The sequence below is a fragment of the Tachyglossus aculeatus genome, chromosome 12, assembly GCF_015852505.1.
Source record: "Tachyglossus aculeatus isolate mTacAcu1 chromosome 12, mTacAcu1.pri, whole genome shotgun sequence".
NCBI lineage: Eukaryota > Metazoa > Chordata > Mammalia > Monotremata > Tachyglossidae > Tachyglossus > Tachyglossus aculeatus.
This window is the reverse complement of record NC_052077.1, coordinates 32,786,640-32,811,677: the sequence shown is the minus strand read 5'-3', so window position 1 is coordinate 32,811,677 and position 25,038 is coordinate 32,786,640. Positions and strand designations below refer to the sequence as shown.

General features: G+C 41.2%; 1 protein-coding gene across 1 annotated transcript in view; it reads right to left on the bottom strand.

Moving 5' to 3' along the window:
• The window catches only part of ANXA10 (annexin A10), a 36,940-nt gene that overhangs the window by 11,394 nt on the left and 508 nt on the right, over positions 1 to 25,038 (bottom strand). Inside the window, exons 2-7 of the mRNA XM_038755058.1 lie at positions 21,510 to 21,721; positions 13,822 to 13,936; positions 12,948 to 13,054; positions 7,777 to 7,890; positions 5,592 to 5,682; positions 4,804 to 4,883 (exon numbers count right to left, since the gene is read on the bottom strand). Coding sequence (XP_038610986.1) covers positions 4,804 to 4,883; positions 5,592 to 5,682; positions 7,777 to 7,890; positions 12,948 to 13,054; positions 13,822 to 13,936; positions 21,510 to 21,721 — 719 coding nt within the window. The remainder of the gene's footprint in view (positions 1 to 4,803; positions 4,884 to 5,591; positions 5,683 to 7,776; positions 7,891 to 12,947; positions 13,055 to 13,821; positions 13,937 to 21,509; positions 21,722 to 25,038) is intronic.

Sequence of the window (25,038 nt, the reverse complement as noted above, 5' to 3'; positions counted from 1 at the left end):
AAGGAACCGTGGAACTCTGAAGAGTGTCATTGGCTTAAGTGATAGCAGAGGCTGTATCCTCCCAGGGAAATAAAGAGAAATAGCGCTAATCATGGCAGCACTCGTTAAGAACAGAGAGATCCTTGCTGACCCAGAAGTTATAGTCAAATGTTACAGTACGTGTTTTGCTGATTATGAAACATAATGCACTGATGCCATCCAGAGGCTTTCGAGGAAATCCTTAAAAGCCCAAAGGCGTCACCAGGACTTTGGATTCCCTCCCCTCTTCCAGAGCCCCTGTAAAAATGGTTGCTGCTTCGGAGCAGTGAGACACTGTAGCAGGAGTTGAGGTGGAGGGATTTAGAATAGCAATACTGGACATGAAGTTATCCAGTGCCGAATCAGTACCGACAGTGGACAGAACATCTGAAAAGTGACCGTCTGGTATAAAATTGATGAAAGGCCACTTTAGGTGGAGAAGGGGAGGTGTGGATGGAACATATGAAAAAGCAAGGCAGTGAAATCAAGGTAAGGGGAAGTATTGCCTGAAAATCGCTGGAAAAGACAAAAAAAATATAATTAAGGATTTTTACAGAAGGATGAGAATTGCTTCCCTCAAAGACTTCTCACTCAGCAGAAAGTTTGAGAAAGTGAAGCGCTGAAAGAATCCTGCCGCTCACATTGATGGAGTAGTTGACCTGCTGGATTTTTCCCAGTTTCTTGTTTGGCGATAGCATTTTTCATCTTCCATGTGTTTTGCATTCATTGACTAATTACTCTCCAAGTGACTAATTTGTCACTAGTTGACAGATAATTAATTCTCTTACAGACGCATCTGGATGGAGAGAGGCAGGAAGTGATGTGAGGCAGCTGCAATGACTGGCCTGGGGTCCTGGCCTCGCTTTCTGGCTTGACTTCCTGGCCTGATGTCCTGGCTTCAGCTGGTCCACAATAGATGCTTTCCTTATTAAATTAGCCCAACTAGGGTTTTCTCCCCAGTAATCCCATTTGCACAGGTTTCTAAAGATGCCAAGCTATCATGCCTGCATCTAATAAGTCACTAAAAGGTGGCAAAATGATGGTGGGAAAGCATTTTCCTTTTCCCTCATACTGGTTTTGGAATTTTGAATAGATGGCTCACATGTAAGATCTGGGATAATCTGTACCATCTTATTTTCATTCACTTATTCCTTCAGTGGTATTTATTGAGAGCTTACTGTGTGCAGAGCCCTGTACTAAGCGCTTGGAAAGTACAATTCTATAACAGAGACAATCCCAACCCAACAACCGGCTCTGTTGCCCTTCGTAATATCCCTGGTTCATTTAGTTTGAGATTAGTCTACACCCAGGGGAATTTCCACTTAAGAGACCACAAGCTTCTTGTGACACTTTTTCTTCAAGTGTTCTCTCCCAATTACTTGATTCAACGCTCATAGTACAGATGGCACAGTAGCCAGAAAGTGCTCAATAAATACTATTGATTGCTTGATGGATTATTATGCATTCAGGATTCAGACACAACTAAAAAATAAAATGACTTGAAAGTCTATCCTGACCACATATTTTTCTGCAGTCATTTTGAATCAATCAATCAGTTGTATTTATTGAGCGCTTACTGGGTGTAGAGCACTGTACTAAGCACTTGGGAGAGGACAATACAACAAAATTAGCAGACACGTTCCAAGCCCATAATGAGCTTACAGTCTAGAAGGGGAGACAGACATTAATACGAGTAAATAAACAATTTGTAATATATAATTTAAAGATATATAGATAAGTGCAGTGGGGTTGGGGATGGGAGAATATCAAATGTGCAAATGTCACAGACTGAATGCCCATAAGGAACTGGATGCTATAAAGTAGAATATAATTGAAAGAATCACGATCTCTGCATTGCTTTGGTAGTATCTTTCAGGGAAGACACGCATTTGGGTTTCTACCTATTGCATTCCTTAAAGATTCTCAAGATCAGATAGAGAATCCAAGTATCCTGATCAGACACCAGCTTTTGGGAACTGAATTCTTAGGCTTCTAATTCTACTTTGGCATTCTGATGGCATACTCTTTAATTATACTGTGTTAATTTGTTCCCTGGGAGTTTTCCAATAGACCGTGTGCCTCCATTGTGATGATGGATGAGGTGACCCCTGGGTAATTTATATATCAGTTTAAATTTGTAAAGTGCCTTTGTATTTTAGGGATGAAATAAATTGAGAAACTACAAGATCTTAAAACCAAGTCCACTGACTTTTCATTTGCTTTCTCCAACGGAAGCAGCATGGTCTAGTGGCTATAGCCAAGACCTAGGTTCTAATCTCCGCTCTGCCTCTTGTCTGCTGCATGAATTTGAGCAAGCCACTTAATTTCTCTGGTCCTCAGTTATCTCATCTGTAAAATGGGGGTTAAGATTGTGAGCCCCATGTGGGACGGTGGTTGTGTCCAACCTGATTAGCTTGTACCTCGTCAGCACTTAGTTCAGTGCATGGAATATAGTAAGAGCTTAACAAATACCAAAAAAAAAAAAAAAAGAATTGCTTCTCTATTCATCTTCATGTTTTTGGGTTTATGATGAAGTCATAATGCTGCTGTTGAAAGATAGAAAAATAATTTCCACAGAAACAGACTAAAATCTTTCAAACACAGGAGTTGGATAATGTTTATGTAGGAAGAAAAGAAAACTTCATACACTAGGAGAAAGACCGAGGGCATTCTGTGTGATAATAATTGTAATAATAATAATTGTGATATTTGTTAAGTACTTTCTATGTGCTAACTATGCTGGGGTAGAAACAAGCCAAACGGGTTGGATACAGTCCCCATCCCACAAAAAGCTCACAGTCTTAATCCCCCTTTTACAGATGAGGTAACTGAGGCACAGAGAAGTGAAGCTACTTACCCAAGATCTCAAAGTAGCAGCGTGGCTTAGTGGAAAGAGCCTGGGAGTCAGAGGTCATGGGTTCTAATCCCGCTTCTGCCACTTGTCAGCTGCGTGACTTTGGGTGAATCACTTAACTTCTCTGGGCCTCAGTTCCCTCATCTGTAAAATGGGGACGGAGCCTGTGAGCCCTATGTGGGACACCCTGATTACCTTGTATCTATCCCAGTGCTTAGAACAGTGCTTTGTACATAGTAAGCGCTTAACAAATGCCATCATCATCATCATTATTATTATTATTAAAGAAGACAGGTCCTTCGGACTCTCAGGCCCATGGTCTCTCCACTAGACATCACTGCTTCTCTAAGTTAGATAAGATATTTTAGATGTAAAGCCATATAATTGAGAAAAAGATGTAATATCAGGGGCTTGCCTTTTAAAATACAGAAAATTAATAGCATCTTGTTTTAATTTGAGAAGAGGAAAGTGCAACATTGTACTTGGTCTGGACAAATTGTGCAAGACAAGGGTATATTATGAACTTATTTTTCCAATGGAAATACATCTGCTTTCCCCAAATATGCATGCTAAATATTCTATACTAAATAAATGTTTCTCGAATTTCTGATGAGTTCATTTGCTTAGCTGAAAATGAGGCTGAAGACGTTTTCAGACTTAATGAAATGTGGAATCTCCAGGCTTTCTAGGAAAAGGGATTGGTTTCACCCCAGCAGAATCAGTCATCGACAGCCATTCTACAAGAAAGATCTTTGTCCAGCATACATTTATTTTGTTAGAGTCATTTTTTAGAGGTTCTTGCAGTTTCACACTGCATTTTATTTTCAAAAATGCACCTATCACTCAAATCCATAAGCACAGTGGTTTTAACGTAATGATGCTGATGGATCATCCCGTCGAGCATGAAGGACAAGCCTTGGTCTGGACCAAGAACTTTTTTTTTAATGCTATTTGTTAAGCACTTACTACATACAAGGCATTCTACTAAGCGTGGACACAGTTCCCTGTCCCACATGGGGCTCACAATCTAAGTAGGAGGAAGAGCAGATATTGAACAGATATTGATGCCCATTCTCCAGGCTCAAAATCCAGTTCACCAGCTCACTCAATCCACTGGATGAGGGAAGTAGAATCTGTAGTCAAATGATGTGTTGCCACATTAATGGTCTATCAGCTGTGATAGCCACTAGCTTTTCAAATGGCAGGGAGGAATGAGACTGGAAAACAAGAGCTATTTTCAGTTTGAAGATCATGGCATGGTCTTGTCATCTTCGAAGCCTTATTAAAAACACATCTCCTCCAAAAGGCCTTCATTTATTGAGCCTTCATTTCCTCTTCTCCCACTCCTTCTGAGTCACCCTTGCCCTTGGGTACACAGCCTTTTTTCATTCCACCCTCAGCCCCACAACACTTATGTAGATATCTATAACATTTATTTATATTAATGTCTGTACTCTACAAAGCACTCAGTATTCATTCATTCAATCGTATTTATTGAGCACTTACTGTGTGCAGAGTACTGTGCTAAATTCTTGGGAAAGTACAATGCAACAATAAATAGTGACTTCCCTGCCCACAGTGAGCTTAGTACAGGGCTATGCCCACAGAAATCACTTTATAAATATGATTTAGCGATTGGTTGATTGACGTGATCTTCCAAAGATCAGCACCACTAAATTTCTGAACTTCTTCCCCACAGAAAGCTAGTTGACTTTCGGCCTTCTTCAATAGCAAATACTTTGCCTCCTTTGGAGTTTTTTTATAGCCTGCTTAAAAAAAATATGGCACTGCAGTCATGCCACGTCTAAATTTATTGTTGAAGTGTGTATTTTCAGCTGGAGTTTTCTGGCAAGGTTGTGAAAATGATTTGATATGCGTGCACATTTCTAGAGAGACCAACCATTTTCAGTTTGTGAGATGAAATACGGTACCTGGACCAGGTTCATAATTGTGTCTCTGAAGTGTCCAGGGGTCACTGAGTAACAGTCTCGTTGAAGGTCACTGTTGTATTCTGGGGAGAGAAAAAACCCAAGTTAAATGTGCAGTTTATTAGAGTCCTCTACATATACCTATTCAAATCATTTAAGGAGAATTATCTAGGAATAATGAATACCAAGACTGCATTCTATGTGTTGACATTTCTCTCTTTTATCACCTTCCATTCAGGGGTCATCAATAGAGAGACCCAGCTAAGAAACCAGTGAGAATACGGTGGCATAACCGAAGGTGCCTTTAAAGTTTATCATCTCTCCCCGCAAGCTAATAAACAAGAAAAGAAGTTATTTTACACTGCGGCATTTCGTATTTCAAAGAATCGGTAAATATAGGGAGATGGTGGGGGTGGTAGGAAACCCACTGATTAAATAGTCCCCAGTGAGTGCACAGTATGGTGTCCTGGTCCTTTGTGTAGATGCAGATGTTTCAAAGGATGGTACTTTCAGCCCGTTCCCTTGGCATTGTCCCTTTTTTTCAAACTGATTCACTGCTAGGGAGGCCTTCCTGACATTCAGCCTCAGCTCACTGGTGCAAAATATAGCCTGGTGACTGACAATTATTAAAAATGAAAACAGCTTCCACAGGGTTGAGCCCAGAGTTATCATTATCTATTAATGTTTATTGAAAAGCTACAGGCGTGGACACGGCCTATTTAAAAGAATAGAACTCCCTTTGTGTTAACAATAATCTCTCTGTTTTACTCGTGGAATTGGAAGTATATTACGTAAGCAGTACGCCTCTTTCATCTGGAATATTTCCCCATTTGTTCTTGAAGCCAATATATCAATCAGACAGTTTTCCTCTATGCCCGCACCCTAGAAGGAAGAAAATAACAGTCAGGTTATTTCTACTGTTATGCATTCGTATGATGGTCAGAATACAAGCTCTTAGTACAGTGCAAGCGCTTAGTACAGTGCTCTGCACACAGTAAGCACTCAATAAATACGATTGAATGAATGAATGAATACATAAAGGAACAGGTGGTGATTGAAGATTGATTCTGAGGGCACCCACCTCCGTTATCTGGCTTCTTCCTTTCTTGGGAAGGGGCTTACTGACTTTCCTTGTTGAATTTGGCTCTGAGTAAACGAGATTTGCAATGCCGCTCTGGGGATTGAGGCTGTAAATATGAGATTTGCAATGCCACTCTGGGGATTAAGGCTGTAAATCACAATTCCAGGAATTGCGGGGATTCTACCTGTAATAATTGTCCTCCTATATTCAATTAAGATTAGTATCTATCTCCCCTGGTAGATTATAAGCTCCTTGAAGTCAGGGATCATGTAATTAATTCTATTATATTCTTCCAAGGATTTACCTCAGTGATTCATTCATTCATTCAATCGTATTTATTGAGCGCTTACTGTGTGTGCAGAGCACTGGACTAAGCGCTTGGGAAGTACAAGTTGGCAACATATAGAGACGGTCCCTACCCAACAGTGGGCTTACAGTCTAGAAGATGTGCACATGTAATGATCACTGAGAAGCAGCATGGCCTGGTGGAAAGAGCACAGGCCCGGCAGTCAGAGGACATGGGTTCTAATGCCGGCTCTGCCACTTGTCTGCTGCGTGTCCTTGGGCAAGTCATTTAACTTCTCTGTGCCTCAGTTTCCTCATCTGTAAAATGGGGATTAAATCCCACTTCTTCCTACCCAGTGTGTGAGCCCCATGAGAACTAGGTTCAACCTAATGGTCACATATTTACCCCAGCATTTAGTATAGTGCTTGGTACACAGTAAGCCCTTAACAAATACTATTATTATTATTATCAACAAATACAATTGCTCCCCCTCTAGACTGTAAGCTTGCTGTGGGCAGGAAATGTGCCTGTTACACTGTTAAATTGTACTCACCCAAGAGCTTAGTACAGTGCTTAGTACAGTATGATTGACTACTTGATTGATCTAATCGAGAGTGCACCACTCATAGTACTGCAAGTATGGTGACCCCTCTTAATAATAATAATAATAACAATAATAATAATAATAATAGCATTTATTAAGCGCTTACTATGCAAAGCACTGTTCGAAGCGCTGGGGAGGTTACAAGGTGATCAGGTTGTTCCCTGTGGGGCTCACAGTCTTAATCTCCATTTTACAGATGAGGTAACTGAGGTCCAGAGAAGTTAAGTGACTTCCCCAAAGTCACACAGCTGACAAGTGGCAGAGCCGGGAGTAGAACTCATGACTTCCAACTCCCAAGCCCGGGCTCTTTTCACTAAGCCACGCTGCTTCTCTTGTATCCTCCCCAGTGCTTAGAACAGTGTTTTGCACATAGTAAGCACTTAACAAATGCTATCATTATTATTATTATTATTCCAGGGAGTTGGGGCAATTGTTACACTGTCCCCATGTCCTCCATTTCTAGATTGTGATACTCTCCTCATGGGGAGGGTTTTTTTAGGAAAATATTTCAGAAACTTCACAAGTATCTCGAGTCCAAGTTTTAAATTAAAAAAAAAACCATACTAAATGGAACCTAAAAATCTGAGACAATATATGGTTATTTTATTTCCTGGAAATGACTGTTCTGTTTTTTTTTTTTTTAAACTAGGCATTCAGAAACATTTGAACAAATGCTTTTATAAAGGGAAAACTTAAAATTTTAGCCCAATAAAGACAAAAAAATGGCATTGATATTTCATTTCTGATTCAGTTTTCTCTTTGTACCTGTAGGCTAATACAACTACTATCTGTTTTTAAGAGTAGAATAGTCTTTTTCCCTGCTTTAATAGAGCAATCACAATAGAATTCATGTGAAAGGATTCATTTCTCATTCCTGTATTACAGTTTATGTAGAAAAGCTTTTCCTACAACTTAGGGTTGCACTAAATGCCAGAGAATCAGAAAGATAAATGTGATATTAGGTAAGTGGGGTTTCAGGGCAGAATGCCACATTTTGAACAGCACCTTCATAGCACGCCAGAGCTCGTGAGCATCGTACGATGGGGGTGTGTACATCAGGCCAACCATGACATCTTTGAAATGGCTTGAAAGATTCTCCTTTAGTTCTGTAATCAAATCCTAGAGAAATACAAGTTGTAAAGATTATCATAATTCACATCGGAGCTTATTTTTATAAAGGAAGTAAATTAACACGGGGGAATGTCCTGTTGATTCTGGAGGAACTTATCGTCAGCTTCCTGTCAACGGGTGTCAGGCTTCTTGGCTGACAAAATGGGTGATTTGGATTTACAAATAAAGACAGCACCTCCCAAAAGTGCACACTTCAGGGCTTTGACTGCTTGCGTGAGTGATGAGCTAAACTCCACCTCTCCATAAGAGATGCCCTTCGGTTTTGTAATAATTCACTGGCTGAATGATAGCCCATGTTTTTCTTTATCTCTCGGTATGGAAATTAGTAGAGAAAGCCGGAAATATTTCATCTTGGCTTACTTACATTATTGCGCTAATACTTTTATTTTGGTTTATCTGCCTTCTCCCATGATTCCTGATTGTGTTATGGGACTTTATAAAACACCTTTCTTCTAAAGAAATGTACTTTTTTATTGTGGTTGTAATGGCTCTTAGCAGTAAGAGCCTAGCTCTCCTATTGCCCAGAGTTTATGGGCAATAAGCTCTGTGACTTCTTCTGTGACTGCTTTTGATAATCTTTAGAATTCTCTTCAATCTTGACCATATTATTACTATGAGGTGTGAAAGAATATTGAAAGTGAAAATATATTTTTTTTGTAAAAGAAGGCAGGCTGGTGTTTTCATGATAGAACACAGAAAATGAAAAAAAAACAAACCAATATTGTCCATATAAGAAAAGTGCAAGATGGGTAAGGAAAGACATTTTATTCTGTCTTTAAGGATTAATAGAAGAGAGTAATACTATAAAAATACAACAGAAACTGAAGTTAATCACACTGTAGATATTTTACCCAAGTTTGGTGAGTATGTTTATAATTATGTTCTCCCTAGTTAGAGATCTTGAATGGCTGTGTAAACACATTCAAAAACAGTCTAATCTTCATATAACATTAGCCCAGAATTGATTTGCTCATATAGTATACAGGCCTAACGGAGGCCCAGGAGAGTAAAGAATTGAGATGATAAAGAATAAAATCCAAACCATAAAAACTGCTTTCTCTCAAATTTAGAATAAAGTGAGGGTAGACCAGCTTGAATGGGGAATTTCAGAAATATTTTTTTTTAAAAGTCATAGACTGTAAGCTCGTCATGGGCCGGGGATGTGTCTGTTATATTGTTATACTGTACTCTCCCAAGTGTTTAGTTCAGTGCCCTGCACACAGTAAGCATTCAACAAGTATGAGTGACCGACTGACTCTAGTGGATCCATGCGTCTCTCTGTGTTGCTGGGTGTGCTAATCATCATCAATCGTATTTATTAAGCGCTTACTGTGTGCAGAGCACTGTACCAAGCGCTTGGGAAGTACAAGTTGGCAACATATAGAGACAGTCCCTACCCAACAGTGGGCTCACAGTCTAAAATCCTAATCTTAGGATTGGCATCATGGCACCAATTTCAACAGCCCTGGAAGTCCGGGCCTGTGGTCCCCCATAAGGGTATGCAAACTGGACTACAGTGGGAAGGGAGCAGGAAAAAGTAAAGAAGGAGAAACTGATTTAAAGCCTTAAAGCTCTATGGGGTCTCTCCCATGAACCAAGATATGTGTACATCTCAGCTGACGAATCAGTCAACCGAGAGATTGTATTTATTGAGCACTTATCATATTCAGAATACCATACTAAGGGCTTGGGAGAGTACAGTCAATCAGTTAATCAATCAATGGTATTTATTAAGCACTATGTGCAGAGCACTTGACTAAGCATTTGAGAAAGTACAATAGAACAGAGTTGGTGGACACGTTCCCTGCCCACAATGAGCTTGCCTTCCAGAGGATGAACTTACGTGTTTTCTTCTGATGAAAAATCTAAGTTGGAAGGTCAGACTCTCCAAAATTCCAGGAAGGCTCCACCTAAACCTGAACATCTGCTTATTGTATGCCCAAATAACTCTCTTATCAAATACTGGAAGCTTAGAGTAGCCACTAGAAGATCACTCGCTACACTTCAGGCTTTGGAAGAACGATCGCTTCTCCCAATTATCCCTATTAGAGCAGTTTAGAGAATTAGGTTTGTTAAGAAGTTTTAAAAACACCCGCATCAAAGATCGATTTTATTTTCAAATGACCTTTGGGGAATAAATATGGAAGAGTTATTATATAGAGTTTGGGAGAATTTGCTTCCTAGCACAACTGGATGTAGTTTTGAATTGAAATCCTGCCTCTAGGCAGACAAAACTTTTAAACTTTGAGCTCACTGTATTCCCAGTAGGTATGGTCACTCTGCAAAATGGATGATAATTAGTCCTGCGGGTGATTGAACTTTAACTGATGCAGCTTAGCATCCATTTAGTTAACAGAGGCCCTTGAGAAATCCTCATGTATAATGACTTTCGGTCATTTCTGACTAGAGGTGAGTTTTAAATGAGGGAAGTTAGCGAGAAGCACTCCAATTTTTGTGTATTTCCCTATTCCCTTTTGTCTTAACTTATATAACCCGAACAAGAAATGATTAGGCTGTTTGCCTCAAACAAAGCTCGTTACAAGTGTTTCTTTCTAAATATAGACGGCTTGTACATTATGAAGAGAAAGAGTAGTAAATGGAGATATACTGTGAACTTAGTGATCCAGTTGCTGTAGAATCTTCGTTCCCTTGGAAAAAGAGTAATTAAAGGTATCCACAGGATATTGAATATAATTAACACAGTAGATGGCACAGCAATGAGGACGAAGACTTAGAAGTTTAAAAAAATGAATTTATGATGAACAATCAGTAATCTTCAATGAATGCACCTTAGCTGCATGTGACAGCTACTAAATCACACACATAGAATAGAAATTAATTCATTAAGACATTTCAGGGCTGACAACATGCCTGTGGGAAAATGGATTCATAATAGGAATGAAGACTAATTAAAAATTGCCCCCTGCTAATGGAACCAGTATTCATGTACTGCAGAACTGGAAGAAAATTCTACGTTCTCAATATTAACACTTTGCGATTGTCTCTTTCTATGATCTAACTGTAATAAGGAATCTTAGAATCTGTTTAGATGTTTCAGCAAATTTGGTAGCTATTTACTGATGGTTTTGCCTTGTATCTCTTTTAACCTCATTTCCAATTTGGCATTCCTGTGAAAACCAGATTTAGACATTTCTGGGATTCTAATTTCATTTTTTTTCATTTTGCTCAGCTCTGACCTCTATAGTAATCAAAGAGGATTAATGTTGTACAGCAGACAAGTATAGGATAAAACCAGAAAAATAAAATTTTACTTGTAGGCTCGTGGAGGTAGAAAAGTTCTCAGGAAATCACCGTAATTTGATCTTCTTTTTCGAGGCTGGAAGTGATCTATCCCAACATTTGGCAAGGTTTTTTTAACCCCGTTGAAGCTGGCACCTGTGGTGGGCTGAGACCACCAAGACCACTGGCCAAGCAGCTAATGGAGCAGAGTTGGAGATGATGGATAGGGCAGAGCTGCAGTGGGGGTCAAGACAATGGCGCATGATTCTAGCGCTTAGTACAGTGCTCTGCACATAGTAAGCGCTCAATAAATACGATTGATTGATTGACTGTGAGCCCGTTGCTGGGTAGGGACCGTCTCTATATGTTGCCGACTTCTACTTCCCAAGCGCTTAGTACAGTGCTCTGCACACAGTAAGCACTCAATAAATATGATTGATTGAATGAATGAATGTCAGAGTGGCCACACACTGCAAAACAATCAGAAGGACGTGGGGTCTAATCCCACCTCTGTCACTTGTCTGCTGTGTGACTTTGAGCGAGTCACCTCACTTCTCTGGGCCTCAGTGGCCTCATCTGTAAAATGGGGATTAAGACTGTGAGCCCCCTCTGGGACATGGACTGTGTCCATTCTGATTAACTTGTATCTATCTCAGCGCTTAGTACAGTGTCTGGAACATAGTAAGCAATTAACAAATCTCGTAAAAAAGAAATTGAGACTTTTTCTCAGGATCTTGCACCCATCACCTGTGAAGCAAGTCACTTAATTTCTCTGGGCCTCAGTTACCTCATCTGTCAAATGGGGATGAAGACTGTGAGCCCCATGTGGGACAACCTGATCACCTTGTATCTACCCCAGCACTTAGAACAGTGCTTGGCACATAGTAAGTGCTTAACAAATACCAACATTATAATTATTAGTATTATCAACTGTATAAGAAGACCATTAATTTATATTGTTCAAACCTACTGATCGAAGAACAGTTTCATTTTGGGCAGGGAACGTATCTCGTAATTCTGTTGTATTGTACTCTTACCAGTGCTTAGTACAGTCCTCTGCACATAGTCAGTGCTCAATAAATATGATTGGTTGATTGATTTCATTCTTTTTTTCTGGTAGGAATAACTGGACATCATCCATCTTTGTATATTTGATGCACAAGATGTCCAGATGTCAAGAGGTAGGTATGCGAATCAAGAGTGTGGCGGCAAGTGTTATCCCCTCCATAATGCACCATTATCTCTTAGGGAGGGAGTTAGAGGAGAATGACCCTGAGTCTCCCCCTGCCATAAATACAGAATGGGTTTGGCAGGTGTAACAATAAACTAGGATCCTTCCAATGTCTTAATATCTTTAAAGTATCACAAAACAAAGAGCTGAGAATAGAAACATAATGTGAGTCTGTTTGTGTTTGGAAGGCTTGCCTTCAGCATACGTGAGTACTACAGGGAGAGTTTTCTTAGCGTGAGGTTTCGCAAAAACCCAGTGCTAATATTGTAGAAATGTATTTCCTTTGCGATCACACCAAAAAGAGATTATGTTCTGCTAAAACTACAATTCTAACCCAATCTGGGAGGAATTAATTTTAGGAATTGGCAATATTTAAGTCCTTTTCCTTCAGGGGCTCCTTTAAAGAGGCTTCCTACCAAAGGGGATGGGGCCCATCTTAATAACTCAAGCTGGGCCATGAATTGGTTAATGAATGCCTGGTCAAATCCTGGCTAATAGTAAGGCTTAAAGATACTTAAAACAACTAGCAAAGGGAAACTAGCAGTACAAAGTGCTGAATTTTCTGAGCCATTACATCCTTCAGACTGTTCTGAGGAGTAGGCGTGGGACTAATTTTTCTTGATAATATGGAAAAACTTGAAGAAGATTGCAATGTCCCTCTAAAGGCACCTAGCAATTTTTCTATCAATACCAAGTTTTTAGTGTCATGGAGATTTATTTTCACATCTAATAAGCATCAATTCTTGTAAATTGTATATGTAATGTGAAATTTCTGCCAAGATATACAATGTGCACATTTTATGAAATTTAAATGATCACTCTCTTTGGTACCACAGAGAAAAACCTGGAAGAGATTTTTTACAGGCTTTCAGAATTAAAATAACAGTATTACTGAGGAAGATAGCTTCTGCTGTGAATTAAGTGCTCAGCTTTATGGGTGATGTGTATGCCAGAGACCAGAAAGTTTAAAATCAGATAATCCCTGTCTTAGATTAGAAGAGAACTTGGTGGCTACATCACTGATGCTTGAACTGCCAGAGTCATCTGTTTTCAGATTGCCAAATACTATGAATGGAAACCAGTCTGGTCTAGGGGAAACGGCACTGACGTGGAGTCAGAGGACCTGGATTCTAATCCTGCCTCCTCCACGTGTCTGCTATGTGACCTTTGGCAAGTCACTTCACTTCTTCGTGCCTCAATTCCCTCATCTGCCAAATGGGGATTGTTTACCTGTTCTCCTTCCTACTTAGACTGCGTGTCCCATGTGGGACCTGATTATCTTGCATCTACCGCATTGCTTCGTACAGTGCTTGACGCAGAGAAAGTGCTTCACAAATTCCAGAGTTATTATTATTATGAATAAATGAACCTCCCAGGAGCATCTCATTGGTCTGTTGCTTTCGGTGTGGAGTAGGATTATCAGAGCCTTCTTTTCAGCCATGCCTTACGTGGCTTCAGATGGCAAGCGAGGTGATTGCCCCTGGGTCCACGATCTGGGGGAACGGTTAAAAGTTTGAGAGCTTTCAGCCCCGAGTCAGACGTGATGCCTGTGAGAATGAGGACCTGGAGGGGAACAAAATTAGGCAAATGCTCCACGTTCAGGGTGGGGCAAACAGACCCCTTCCCGGTGATGCGATGCCATTATGTTAAAGGTCCACACTGTGTAACATAATGGCGCAGTACAGAACTGGACGGATTGGTGGGTAAATCTTTCCTACATCAAGACAGCCAAGTGTCCAAATGTCGAAGCTGGCCCTGGCCTCACGCTTGTTGGAGTCGCTCTCAATGCAAAGAACAGAGGCCCACATACGAGAAGACCATTAAGTAAGGAAGCGGTGTTGCGTAATGGAAAGAGCACGGGCTTGGGACTCCAGGTTGGGCACATTCCCTTTTCTGCAAGGGGCTCACAGATTAAGTCAGAGGGAGGAGGATTAAATCCCCAATTTACAGATGAGGTAACTGAGTCCCAGAGAAACCAAGTGACTTGCCCAATATCACAGAACAAGCAAGTGACAGAGCCAGGACTGGAACCTAGGTCCTTGAATCCCTTGTAGGAAAGGGAATATGTCCAACCTGATTATGTTGTCTCTATTCCAGCACTTAGTGCATATGGTCTCTGGCAAATAGTAAGCATTTAGCAAGCACCATAAAAATTAATAATAAATATCATAATCATTAATTGTTATTAAGTGCTTACTATGTTCTAGGCCCTGTACTAAGCGCTGGGGTAGATACAAAATAACTGGGCTGGACAACAGTCCCTGTCCCACGTGGGGCTCATGGTCTCAATCCCCATATTACAGATGAGGTAACTGAGGCACGGAGCAGTGAAGTGACATGCCCAAGGTCACACCGCAGGCAAGTGGTGGAGCAGGATTAGAACCCATGATCTTCTGACTCCCGGGCTCTATCCTCTATATCATGAATCTGTCAATCAAAGGACTACCAAAGTGCTCTGCCATTTTCTCACAGGTTCAGCCTCGGCTCTCACTGAAGTCACTCTATTGGAACTCAGCATCTCTTCCCTAGTGCTCATAATCCCACCAGTTAAGGGAAGGCAAGAAAAAGCTCTTACTGCTTCATAACGCAAAGCGGAATGTGCATGAGCAGACTTTAAGTGTCAAGTTAGGATTTGAACAGCTTCTTGGAACTAATCCACTCATGAGTATTACTGTTCATAAGCATCACAGATGGATTTTAAGTATTTTGCTCGTTTGCAGCCGGTGAAAAATGAATCCTCCTCTACCATCCTGTTAACATAATGGAGGGGTAGTACTCTAAATGGAGTCACTTACCTCTCTTCCCCACCTCTCCACATCCCCATGGCACTTATGTACATATCTTTAAACTCTTGCTTTCCCCTAACTGTAATTCATTTTAGTGTCTGCTTTCCCTGGTAGGTCTCCTAAAGAATCAGGATCGGATATACAACCAAGTCTATTTTGCTCTTTCCAAGCAGTGCTCTGCACAGACTATGTATGCAATAAATACTCTTGATTGATTGATTGATTAATGGAGCCATCCTACCACTTTTCTGCAAATAATTCCCAGTTTTGGGTCATGGAAACTTAGGGAAACTTGGGTCTAGTAGAAAGCATAGAAAGCATTCCCCCTTCTAGACTGTGAGCCCGTTGTTGGATAGGGACCGTGTCTGTATGTTGCCGATTAGTACTTCCCAAGCGCTTAGTACAGTGCTCTGCACACAGTAAGCACTCAATAAATATGACCGAATGAATGAAAAGCATATGGGGCTAAGAGTTTAGAGATCTGGGGTTTATAGACCTGTGTGAGTTTGGGCAAGTCATTTAACTACGCTGGGACTCAGGATCCTCATCTGTCTCCCATTTAGATTGTGAACTCCATTTTGGGCAGGAACTCTGCCAATCCGATTATTTGGTATATGCCTCAGCACATAGCACAGTGCTTGGCACAGAGTAAATGCTCAATAAATACCATGGGAGTTATTATTGTAGGGTAATATAACTTCAGAGACAAGCAAAACACTGACACATTTCTTTTTTTCACAGCTGACTAATCCCAAGGATAGGGTTTGCTTCTTTAATTACTGATTAGACATGGGTAGCGAAGACTCCATATCCTTAATAAGTTACAATAGTTTACATAGTCTAGTCAGCCATGAGGTTTGTGAGGAGATGTATGATGTGAAACTTTTGGGAAAGCTGCACAACAGCATTGGAACTAAAGTGTTTAGCAAATACAGTAATTGCATTCCAGTTTCAGGCTCCTCTGGTCTGAAAAGTCTTGGTTCTGCACCACTAGATCGTATGCATAACAAGAGGAAAGGCTGTTACAAAAAGTGTTTGATTATTTTAAAACACTATGGATGCTATTTTATTATTCTGAGGGTTTTTTTTTTTAAACTACAGGTGTAATAGTCTTCTTTTAAGTGGCCTTTGATACCCTGGGAGAAGTACAGCTAGTTTCAGTCTCTCTATTGATGTTAATTTGGTGGGAGCAGAGCAAGATGCTTTTAGACTGTGAGCCCACTGTTGGGTACGGACTGTCTCTATATGTTGCCAATTTGTACTTCCCAAGCGCTTAGTACAGTGCTCTGCACACAGTAAGCGCTCAATAAATACGATTGATGATGATGATGATGATGTGATGAGGAGGAATACGTATTCTCTGTACCTGATGATTACCAGGTCCTCAAATATTTCTAGTACAAAATTGTCTATAATTATTTAGCCAACGAGAAAGTGCCTGAAAGTGTGGTTACTTCGCTGACGAATACCCTCCCCATCTGACTCATACGTCCAATCAATCAATCAGTGGTATGTATTGAGTACTTACTACAGTCTAAGTGCTTGGGAGAGTCCAGTAGAGAAATACAGACATGATCTCTGCTTTTAAGGTTGCAATCTAGCCACTTTTAAGTGGTTCCTTCTTTATTATTACGTTTTTACATATTTGTTACTCTATTTATTAATTTATTTTACCTGTACATATCTATTCTATTTATTTTATTTTGTTAGTATGCTTGGTTTTGTTCTCTGTCTTCCCCTTTTAGACTGTGAGCCCACTGTTGGGTAGGGACTGTCTCTATATGTTGCCAATTTGTACTTCCCAAGCGCTTAGTACAGTGCTCTGCACATAGTAAGCGCTTAATAAATACGATTGATGATGATGATGATGACTGTCTCTATATGTTGCCAACTTGTACTTCCCAAGCGCTTAGTACACTGCTCTGCACACGGTAAGCGCTCAATAAATACGATTGATGATGATGATTAGAGAAGCAGTGTGGCTCAGTGGAAAGAGGCCGGGCTTTGGGGTCAGAGGTCATGGGTTCAAATCCCGGCTCCGCCACTTGTCAGCTGTGTGACTTTGGGCAAGTCACTTCACTTCTCAGTGCCTCTGTTCCCTCAACTGTAAAATGGGGATGAAGGCTGTGAGCCCCACATGGGACAACCTGATCACCTTGTATCCTCCCCAGTGCTTAGAACAGTGCATTGCACATAGTAAGCGCTTAACAAATGCCATTATTATTATTATAGATGTGTTTATCAAATTTGGTTTATTATGGATTTATAATTTGGCTTATCAGTTTATTTTAATGATTGTATATTCACCAATCTAAATTCATTCATTCATTCATTCACTCAATCGTATTTATTGAGCGTTTACTGTGTGCAGAGCACTGTACTAAGCGCTTGGGAAGTCCAAGTTGGCAACATATAGAGACGGTCCCTACCCAACAGCGGGCTCACGGTCTAGAAGGGGGAATTCTTCCGAGGGAAGGAAGCATCGCCACCAACTCTATTCTGTGCTCACAAATGCTTAGTATAATGCTCTTCTTGGAATAAGCACTGAGAAGCGGCATGGCCTAGTGGATAGAGGATGGGCCTGGGAATCAGAAGGACCTGGGTTCTTATCCTGGCTCTACCACTTGTCTGCCGTGTGACCTTGGGCAAGTCACTTCACTTCTCTGTGCCTCAGTTCTCTCGTCTGTAAAATGGAAATGAACTGTGAGCCCTATGTGGGACAGGGAACTGTGTCCATCACCATCATCATCATCAATCGTATTTATTGAGCGCTTACTATGTGCAGAGCACTGTACTAAGCGCTTGGGAAGTACAAATTGGCAACATATAGAGACAGTCCCTACCCAACAGTGGGCTCACAGTCTAAAAGGGGGAGACAGAGAACAAAACCAAACATACTAACAAAATGAAATAAATAGAATAGATATGTACAAATAAAATAAATAAATAGAGTAATAAATATGTACAAACATATATACATATATACAGGTGCTGTGGGGAAGGGAAGGAGGTAAGATGGGGGGATGGAGAGGGGGACGAGGGGGAGAGGAAGGAAGGGGCTCAGTCTGGGAAGGCCTCCTGGAGGAGGTGAGCTCTCAGCAGGGCCTTGAAGGGAGGAAGAGAGCTAGCTGGGCGGATGGGCAGAGGGAGGGCATTCCAGGCCCGGGGGAGGACGTGGGCCGGGGGTCGATGGCGGGACAGGCGAGAGCGAGGTACGGTGAGGAGATTAGCGGCGGAGGAGCGGAGGGTGCGGGCTGGGCAGTAGAAGGAGAGAAGGGAGGTGAGGTAGGAGGGGGCGAGGGGATGGACAGCCTTGAAGCCCAGGGTGAGGAGTTTCTGCCTGATGCGCAGATTGATTGGTAGCCACTGGAGATTTTTGAGGAGGGGAGTAATATGCCCAGAGCGTTTCTGGACAAAGATAATCCGGGCAGCAGCATGAAGTTGGATTGAAGTGGAGAGAGACATGAGGACCTGATTAGCTTATATCTACCTCAGGGTTTAGTGTCTGGCACATAGTTAGTGCAGAGGAGATTAGCGGCAGAGGACCTAGCTTCAAGGAACCAGAGAGGTCGTGGGTTATGGGGAGCTCCATCCTCTGAGCCAGATTTGGCCAGTTTGAAGTCAAACCCAAGCGGGGGGACCAGGATGCACCCCAGATGGAAATGATATAATAATAATAATAATAATAATGATAATAATTTTGGTATTTATTAAGTGCTTATTATGTGCCAAGCCCTGTTCTAAGCATTGGGGATGATACAAGGTAATCAGGTTGTCCCACGTGGGGCTCCCAGTCTTAATCCCCATTTTCCAGATGAGGCCCAGAGAAGTGAAGTGACTTGCTCAAAGTCACACAGCTGACATGTGGCAGAGCTGGGATTAGAACCCACGGCCTCTGACTCCCAAGCCCACGCTCTTTTCACTGAGCCATGCTGCTTCTCTTCATTGTGGTATTTGAGAAGTGTTTAATATAATAATAACAATAATTGTAATGGCATTTATTAAGCACTTACTATGTGCAAAGCACTGTTCTAAGTGCTGGAGGGGATATAAGGTGATCATGTTGTCCCACGGGGGGCTCACAGTCAATGCCCATTTTACAGATGAGGTAACTGAGGCACAGAGAAGTTAAGTGACTTGCCAAAAGTCACACAGCTGACAAATGGCGGAGCCAGGATTTGAACCCATGACCACTGACTCCAAAGCCCTGTCTCTTTCCACTGAGCCACGCTGCTTCCCTAATATGTTCAAGCACTGAACGAAGCGCTGGGGTAGTTACAAAATAATCGGGTTGGACACAATTTCCTGTGAGCCCATTGTTGGGTTGGGACCGTCTCTATATGTTGCCGACTTGTACTTCCCAAGCACTTAGTACAGTGCTCTGCACACAGTAAGCAATAATAATAATAATAATGATGGCATTTATTAAGCGCTTACTATGTGCAAAGCACTGTTAGCGCTGGGGAGGTTACAAGGTGATCAAGTTGTCTCACGGGGGGTTCACAGTCTTAATCCCCATTTTACAGATGAGGTAACTGAGGCCCAGAGAAGTTAAGTGACTTGCCCAAAGTCACACAGCTGACAAGTGGTGGAGCAGGGATTTGAACCCATGACCTCTGATTCCAAAGCCTGTGCTCTTTCCACTGAGCCATGCTGCTTTTCAATAAATATGATTGAATGAATGAATGAATGTCCCACATAGGACTCAGAGCCGTAATCCCCATTTTCCAGATGAGGCAACGAGGCACAGAGAAGTGAAGTGACTTGCCCAAGTTTATACAGTAGGCAAGTGGAAGAGCTGGGATTAGAACCCAGGTCCTTCTGACTGTCAGGTCTGTACTCTATCCAATTCTGCTCAGTGCCACCCTAGAATTGGGGGGAAACTCACTCTCTAAGGGTTGTACTTCCCAAGTGCTTAGTACAGTGCTCTGCACACAGTAAGCGCTCAATAAATATGATTGATTGATTGATTGATTGATTGATTGTGAGTTTGTCCCAAGGACGGTTCCTGCCTAACTGCTCTAGGCAGGGAATGGGTCAGATGGGGTTGGGCAGACCCCCAGATTTCCCGACACGTCAGGGCTATTACCTAGTTATCACCTTGAGAGAAGATAGAGGGGACTTCAGCTCCTCTTGTTTTAGTATTTGGTAGAGATACGATGTTTTAGAATTACTCGGAATCTAAGGAAGTCAATCTCCATCCCAGATAATAATGATGATGGTATTTGTTAAGCGCTTACTATGTGCCAGGCACTGTATGGATACTCTCAACCTAGCCTCGTGGAAAGAGAGTTGGAGGACTGAAATTCTAATCCCAGCTCTGCCACGTGCCTGTTGTGAGAAATTGGGCAAGTTCCTTAACTTCTCTGGGCTTCAGTTTCCTCATTTATAAAATGGGCATTCGAAACCGGTTCTCCCTCCTACTTCAACTGTGAACCCCGTGTAGGTCCGGGGACTGTGTCCAACCTGATTAACCTGTATCTACCCCAACACTTAGATCAGTGCTTGTCTCACAGTAAGCACTTAACGAATACCACATATAAATAATAAAAATGATAATAACCACCTATTGTGACCCAACCTCATCTCTCTCATTATCAACGTCTTGCTCAGGTCCTCCCTCCTGATTGGGACTTCATATCTGACAGACCACCCCTTTCCCCATCTTCATAGCCCTATCCAAATCATTTTACCTCCAGGAATCTCATTCATTCATTCCTTCAATCGTATTTATTGAGCGCTTACTGTGTGCACTGTACTAAGCGCTTGGGAATTACAAGTTGGCAACATATAGAGACGGTCCCAACAACGGGCTCACAGTCTAGAACGGGGGAAACAGACAAAAAAACAAAACAAGTAGATAGGGGTCAATAGCATCAGAATAAATATTCTGGTAGTTCATTGCTTTCTGTGCTCGAGATTTATCTTAATAATGTCTGTCTACTCCACTAGATTGTAAGCTCCTCAAGGGCAGGAATTATGTTTCCCTACTTACTGTATTGTACTCTCCCAAGCACTTAGTAGAGTGCTCTGCACAAAGCAAACTCCCAGTAAATACCATTGACGGATTGAACACAGCTGATGGGAAGAACAGGAAGAGGAGAGAAGAAAGGTAGATCTGAAATAATGTCAGGCCCTAGCAAGTGTGTCATTGTCATAAGGGCCGCCTTTTTAAAATAATGGCATTTATTAATCAATCAATCGTATTTATTGAGCGCTTATTAAGTGCTTACTATGTGCAAAGCAATGAAGAATGCATTCCTGGACATACATATTTTCAGTCCAACTACTTGGGTAGATGAGATTGCTTCATCCTTGAACACAAAGGACCGCTCTGACTACGCATTCACATTGTTATTTCTATCAGAAAAATCTCTGCGAACATTAATATCTCTCTGGTATTTACCAACATCCGTAATGTTTACTGGCCTTATGTACCTTTCATTTCCCACTGCCATATTCATAAATAGCCTTACAGACTCAGTGGTCTTCAGCTGTATTGCTGTATACCTCAAGGGCAGAGGGCCAGGAAATCTCAGGGTAATGGATAAAGGTCTTTTACCTAATGAGAAAGCACTGAGTTGGAATTTATATGAAGCTGTTGTGACATTTGTCTATCAAGCCTACCCTGATTACATAAATTGCCGTATCCTGTTACTGGGTCTTCAGATTAAATGTTGCTTAGGGACTAGTTTAGGTGAGAAACGAATGGGCTCATTTTGATTGTAGGTTATATGAAACCGAGCTGTGACCTTTATTTTATTTTTCTAACGTGATTGCTCAGGGAAGCTGGAGGGGCACATGGTCCGGGAACAAGTTCCCTTCTGCAGGCAAAGCTCAGGGCTTCCACACACCCTTATGCTCCCAGAGGAAGCTGGTTAGAGAAGCAGTGTAGTCTAGTGGGTAGAGCACTAGACTAGTGGGTAGATCTTTTAGACCGTGAGCCCATTGTTGGGTAGGGACTGTCTCTATATGTTGCCAACTTCTACTTCCCAAGCGCTTAGTACAGTGCTCTGCACACAGTAAGCGCTCAATAAATACGATTGATTGCTAGAGCGTGGGACTGGGGGGCAGAAGGACCTTGGTTCTAATCCCGGCTCCGCCACTTGTCTCCTGGGTGACTTTGGGCAAGACACTTCTCTGTCCCTCAGTTCCCTAATTTGCAAAAATGGAGGTTGAGGCTGGGAGCCCTAAGTGAGACAGGGACTGTGTCCAGCCCGATTACCTCTGCATTTATCGCAGCGCTTAGTAAAGTTCCTGGAACATGATGATAATAATAATAATAATATTACCTCTGCGTTTATCCCAGCGCTTAGTAAAGTTCCTGGAACATAATGATAATAATAATAATAATAGTGATGGTCTTTTTAAAGTGCTTACTATGTGCCAAGCACTGTTCTAAAGTGCTTAACAAATACCACAATTATTATTAATTATCGCTGTAACTATATGACAGTATTGCAGTGGCCGAAGCGGAAACTGGCCCTGTTTCTAATCTGTGTTTGGCCAAGAGATGGCTGATGACCAATACAGCTGCCTGGAGACACGGCTAATTAGGCAGTTTTAGGGTGATTCTGCTCCTCTGCGGAGCACCGTACTAAGCACTTGGGAGAGTGCAATTCATTTTCATTCAATCGTATTTATTGAGCGCTTACTGTGTGCAGAGCACTGTACTAAGCTCTTGGGGAGTACAAGTCGACAACATATATAGACTACAACATTTTAGACTGTGAGCCCACTGTAGGGACTGTCTCTATATGTTGCCAATTTGTACTTCCCAAGCGCTTAGTACAGTGCTCTGCACATAGTAAGCGCTCAATAAATACGATTGATGATGATGATAGAGACGGTCCCTACCCAACAACGGGCTCACAGTATAGAAGGAGGAGATGGACCACAAAACAAAACATGTCAGAACAAATAAAATTAAAGCTCTATGCACATACTTAACAAAATAAATAGAATAGTAAATATGTACAATTAAAATAAATAGAGTAATAAATTGGTGCAAATATAACAGAGTTGGTAGACACGTTCTCTGCCCACCATGAGTTTACAATCTAGTGGGAGCTTACAGTCTAGAAGGAAGAGAAGATTAATAAAATGATATAAAACAGTACCAATCTGGAAAAGCCAGGCAGGAGCAGGGATTTCTAAGATGTTTTAGCCCAAATCATCAATGGAGCCAACAAAGTTAATTAACCACAAACCAAGTCATTCGATTATCTTGTAACTGCTCCAGTGCTTAGTACAGCACTCAGTAATACCACTAAGTGACTTTCAATTAATAAATTTACATTCAGCATCAAATGCTACTTTAATTTTGTACATTATATATGATATATATATATCAATTGAATTTGCTGAGCACTTACTGGAGAAGCAGCGTGGCTCAGTGGAAAGAGCCCGGGCTTTGGAGTCAGAGGTCATGAGTTCAAATCCCGACTCTGCAAATTGCCAGCTGTGTGACTTTGGGCATGTCACTTAACTTCTCTTGGCCTCAGTTACCTCACCTGTAAAATGGGGATTAAGACTGTGAGCCCCATGTGGGACAACCTGATCACCTTATAACCTCCCCAGCGCTTAGAACAGTGCCTTGCACATAGTAAGCACTTAAAAAATGCCATTATTATTATTATTTGCACAGCATGGTATTAAGCTATGTATGTATGCATATGTATGTTACTGGACTGCTTCATCAGAGTGGACATTTTTTGACATTTGACTTTGGTAAATAGAAGTTTGAGCTTAAATTACTAGCAACTGTTTTCCCAATCATTTTGCTGCCAGGGTCATCCTAGTGGGTAAGTCCAGAAAACATTTTGAGCTACTTCTGGGTTCAAGCACAATCCATTCAGCTGCTCTACAATTTGAAGTGCAGTAGTTATCCAAGGAGCAAACATAAGAACTGCAGCACTTCATTGTAGCAGCCCCAAGCAAAAGCAAATGATTATGACAGTCCAAAAAAATCCATATTCTGACCCTAAAACCCCAACAACAGGAAAACATGAATCTCCAGCTAAGGCAAAAATGCTTCAGTGAAAAGATGGAATTTTTCTGATCTATATCTGAAAGCAAAAATTGCACTCCTCAGAAAACTCAATGCACAACTTTTTGTTATCGTGTCTTCTAATTTTTCCACTGAAAGATATTCTAAAGGACACAAAATCCTTTTCAAATTTCTAAAATAGAATTTTAGAGGGCATAATTAAAGACATGTCCTCTCGCCCTCCTGGAGCGCTAGCAAAGCATTAAAAACAAAGTCCCCACTTCCTAAAGGCTACTGTTCTTTAATGTAGAAAGGCTTTCTTTCTTATGCCCTTGAATGCCTTTTTACTTTTATGCAAATGCTGTGTCACAAAGTTTTTAATAATTTTAGAGTTACCAGAAGGCCTCTTTAAAACAGGTTCCTTTTTAAATGAACATACACATTATGTGGGGGTGTTTTAAAGGGGCCAATATCTTTTAGACGGTTAGCCCACTGTTGGGTAGGGACTGTCTCTATGTGTTGCCAATTTGTACTTCCCAAGCGCTTAGTACAGTGCTCTGCACACAGTAAGCGCTCAATAAATACGATTGATGATGAATATCAATTTATAGAGCTAGAGATGTAGATATACTGTATGAATATATTCTATACACACACATATAGATCTTATATGAATATATCTGTCCTTTGTAGTATCTCTTATGACCACTCAATCCCTTAGCAGAATGGTCCAGACACTGTGGCATGGCTATCGACTTTTGAATGTAGGATAGAGAAAACATTCTTAATCAAGGATAGACTCTCCACTTATATCAACTAAGATTTTAGATTAATGCTAGGATTGAAGTGAGGGAAAGGTATTTCAAACATCAAAATTAAATATTAAGGTA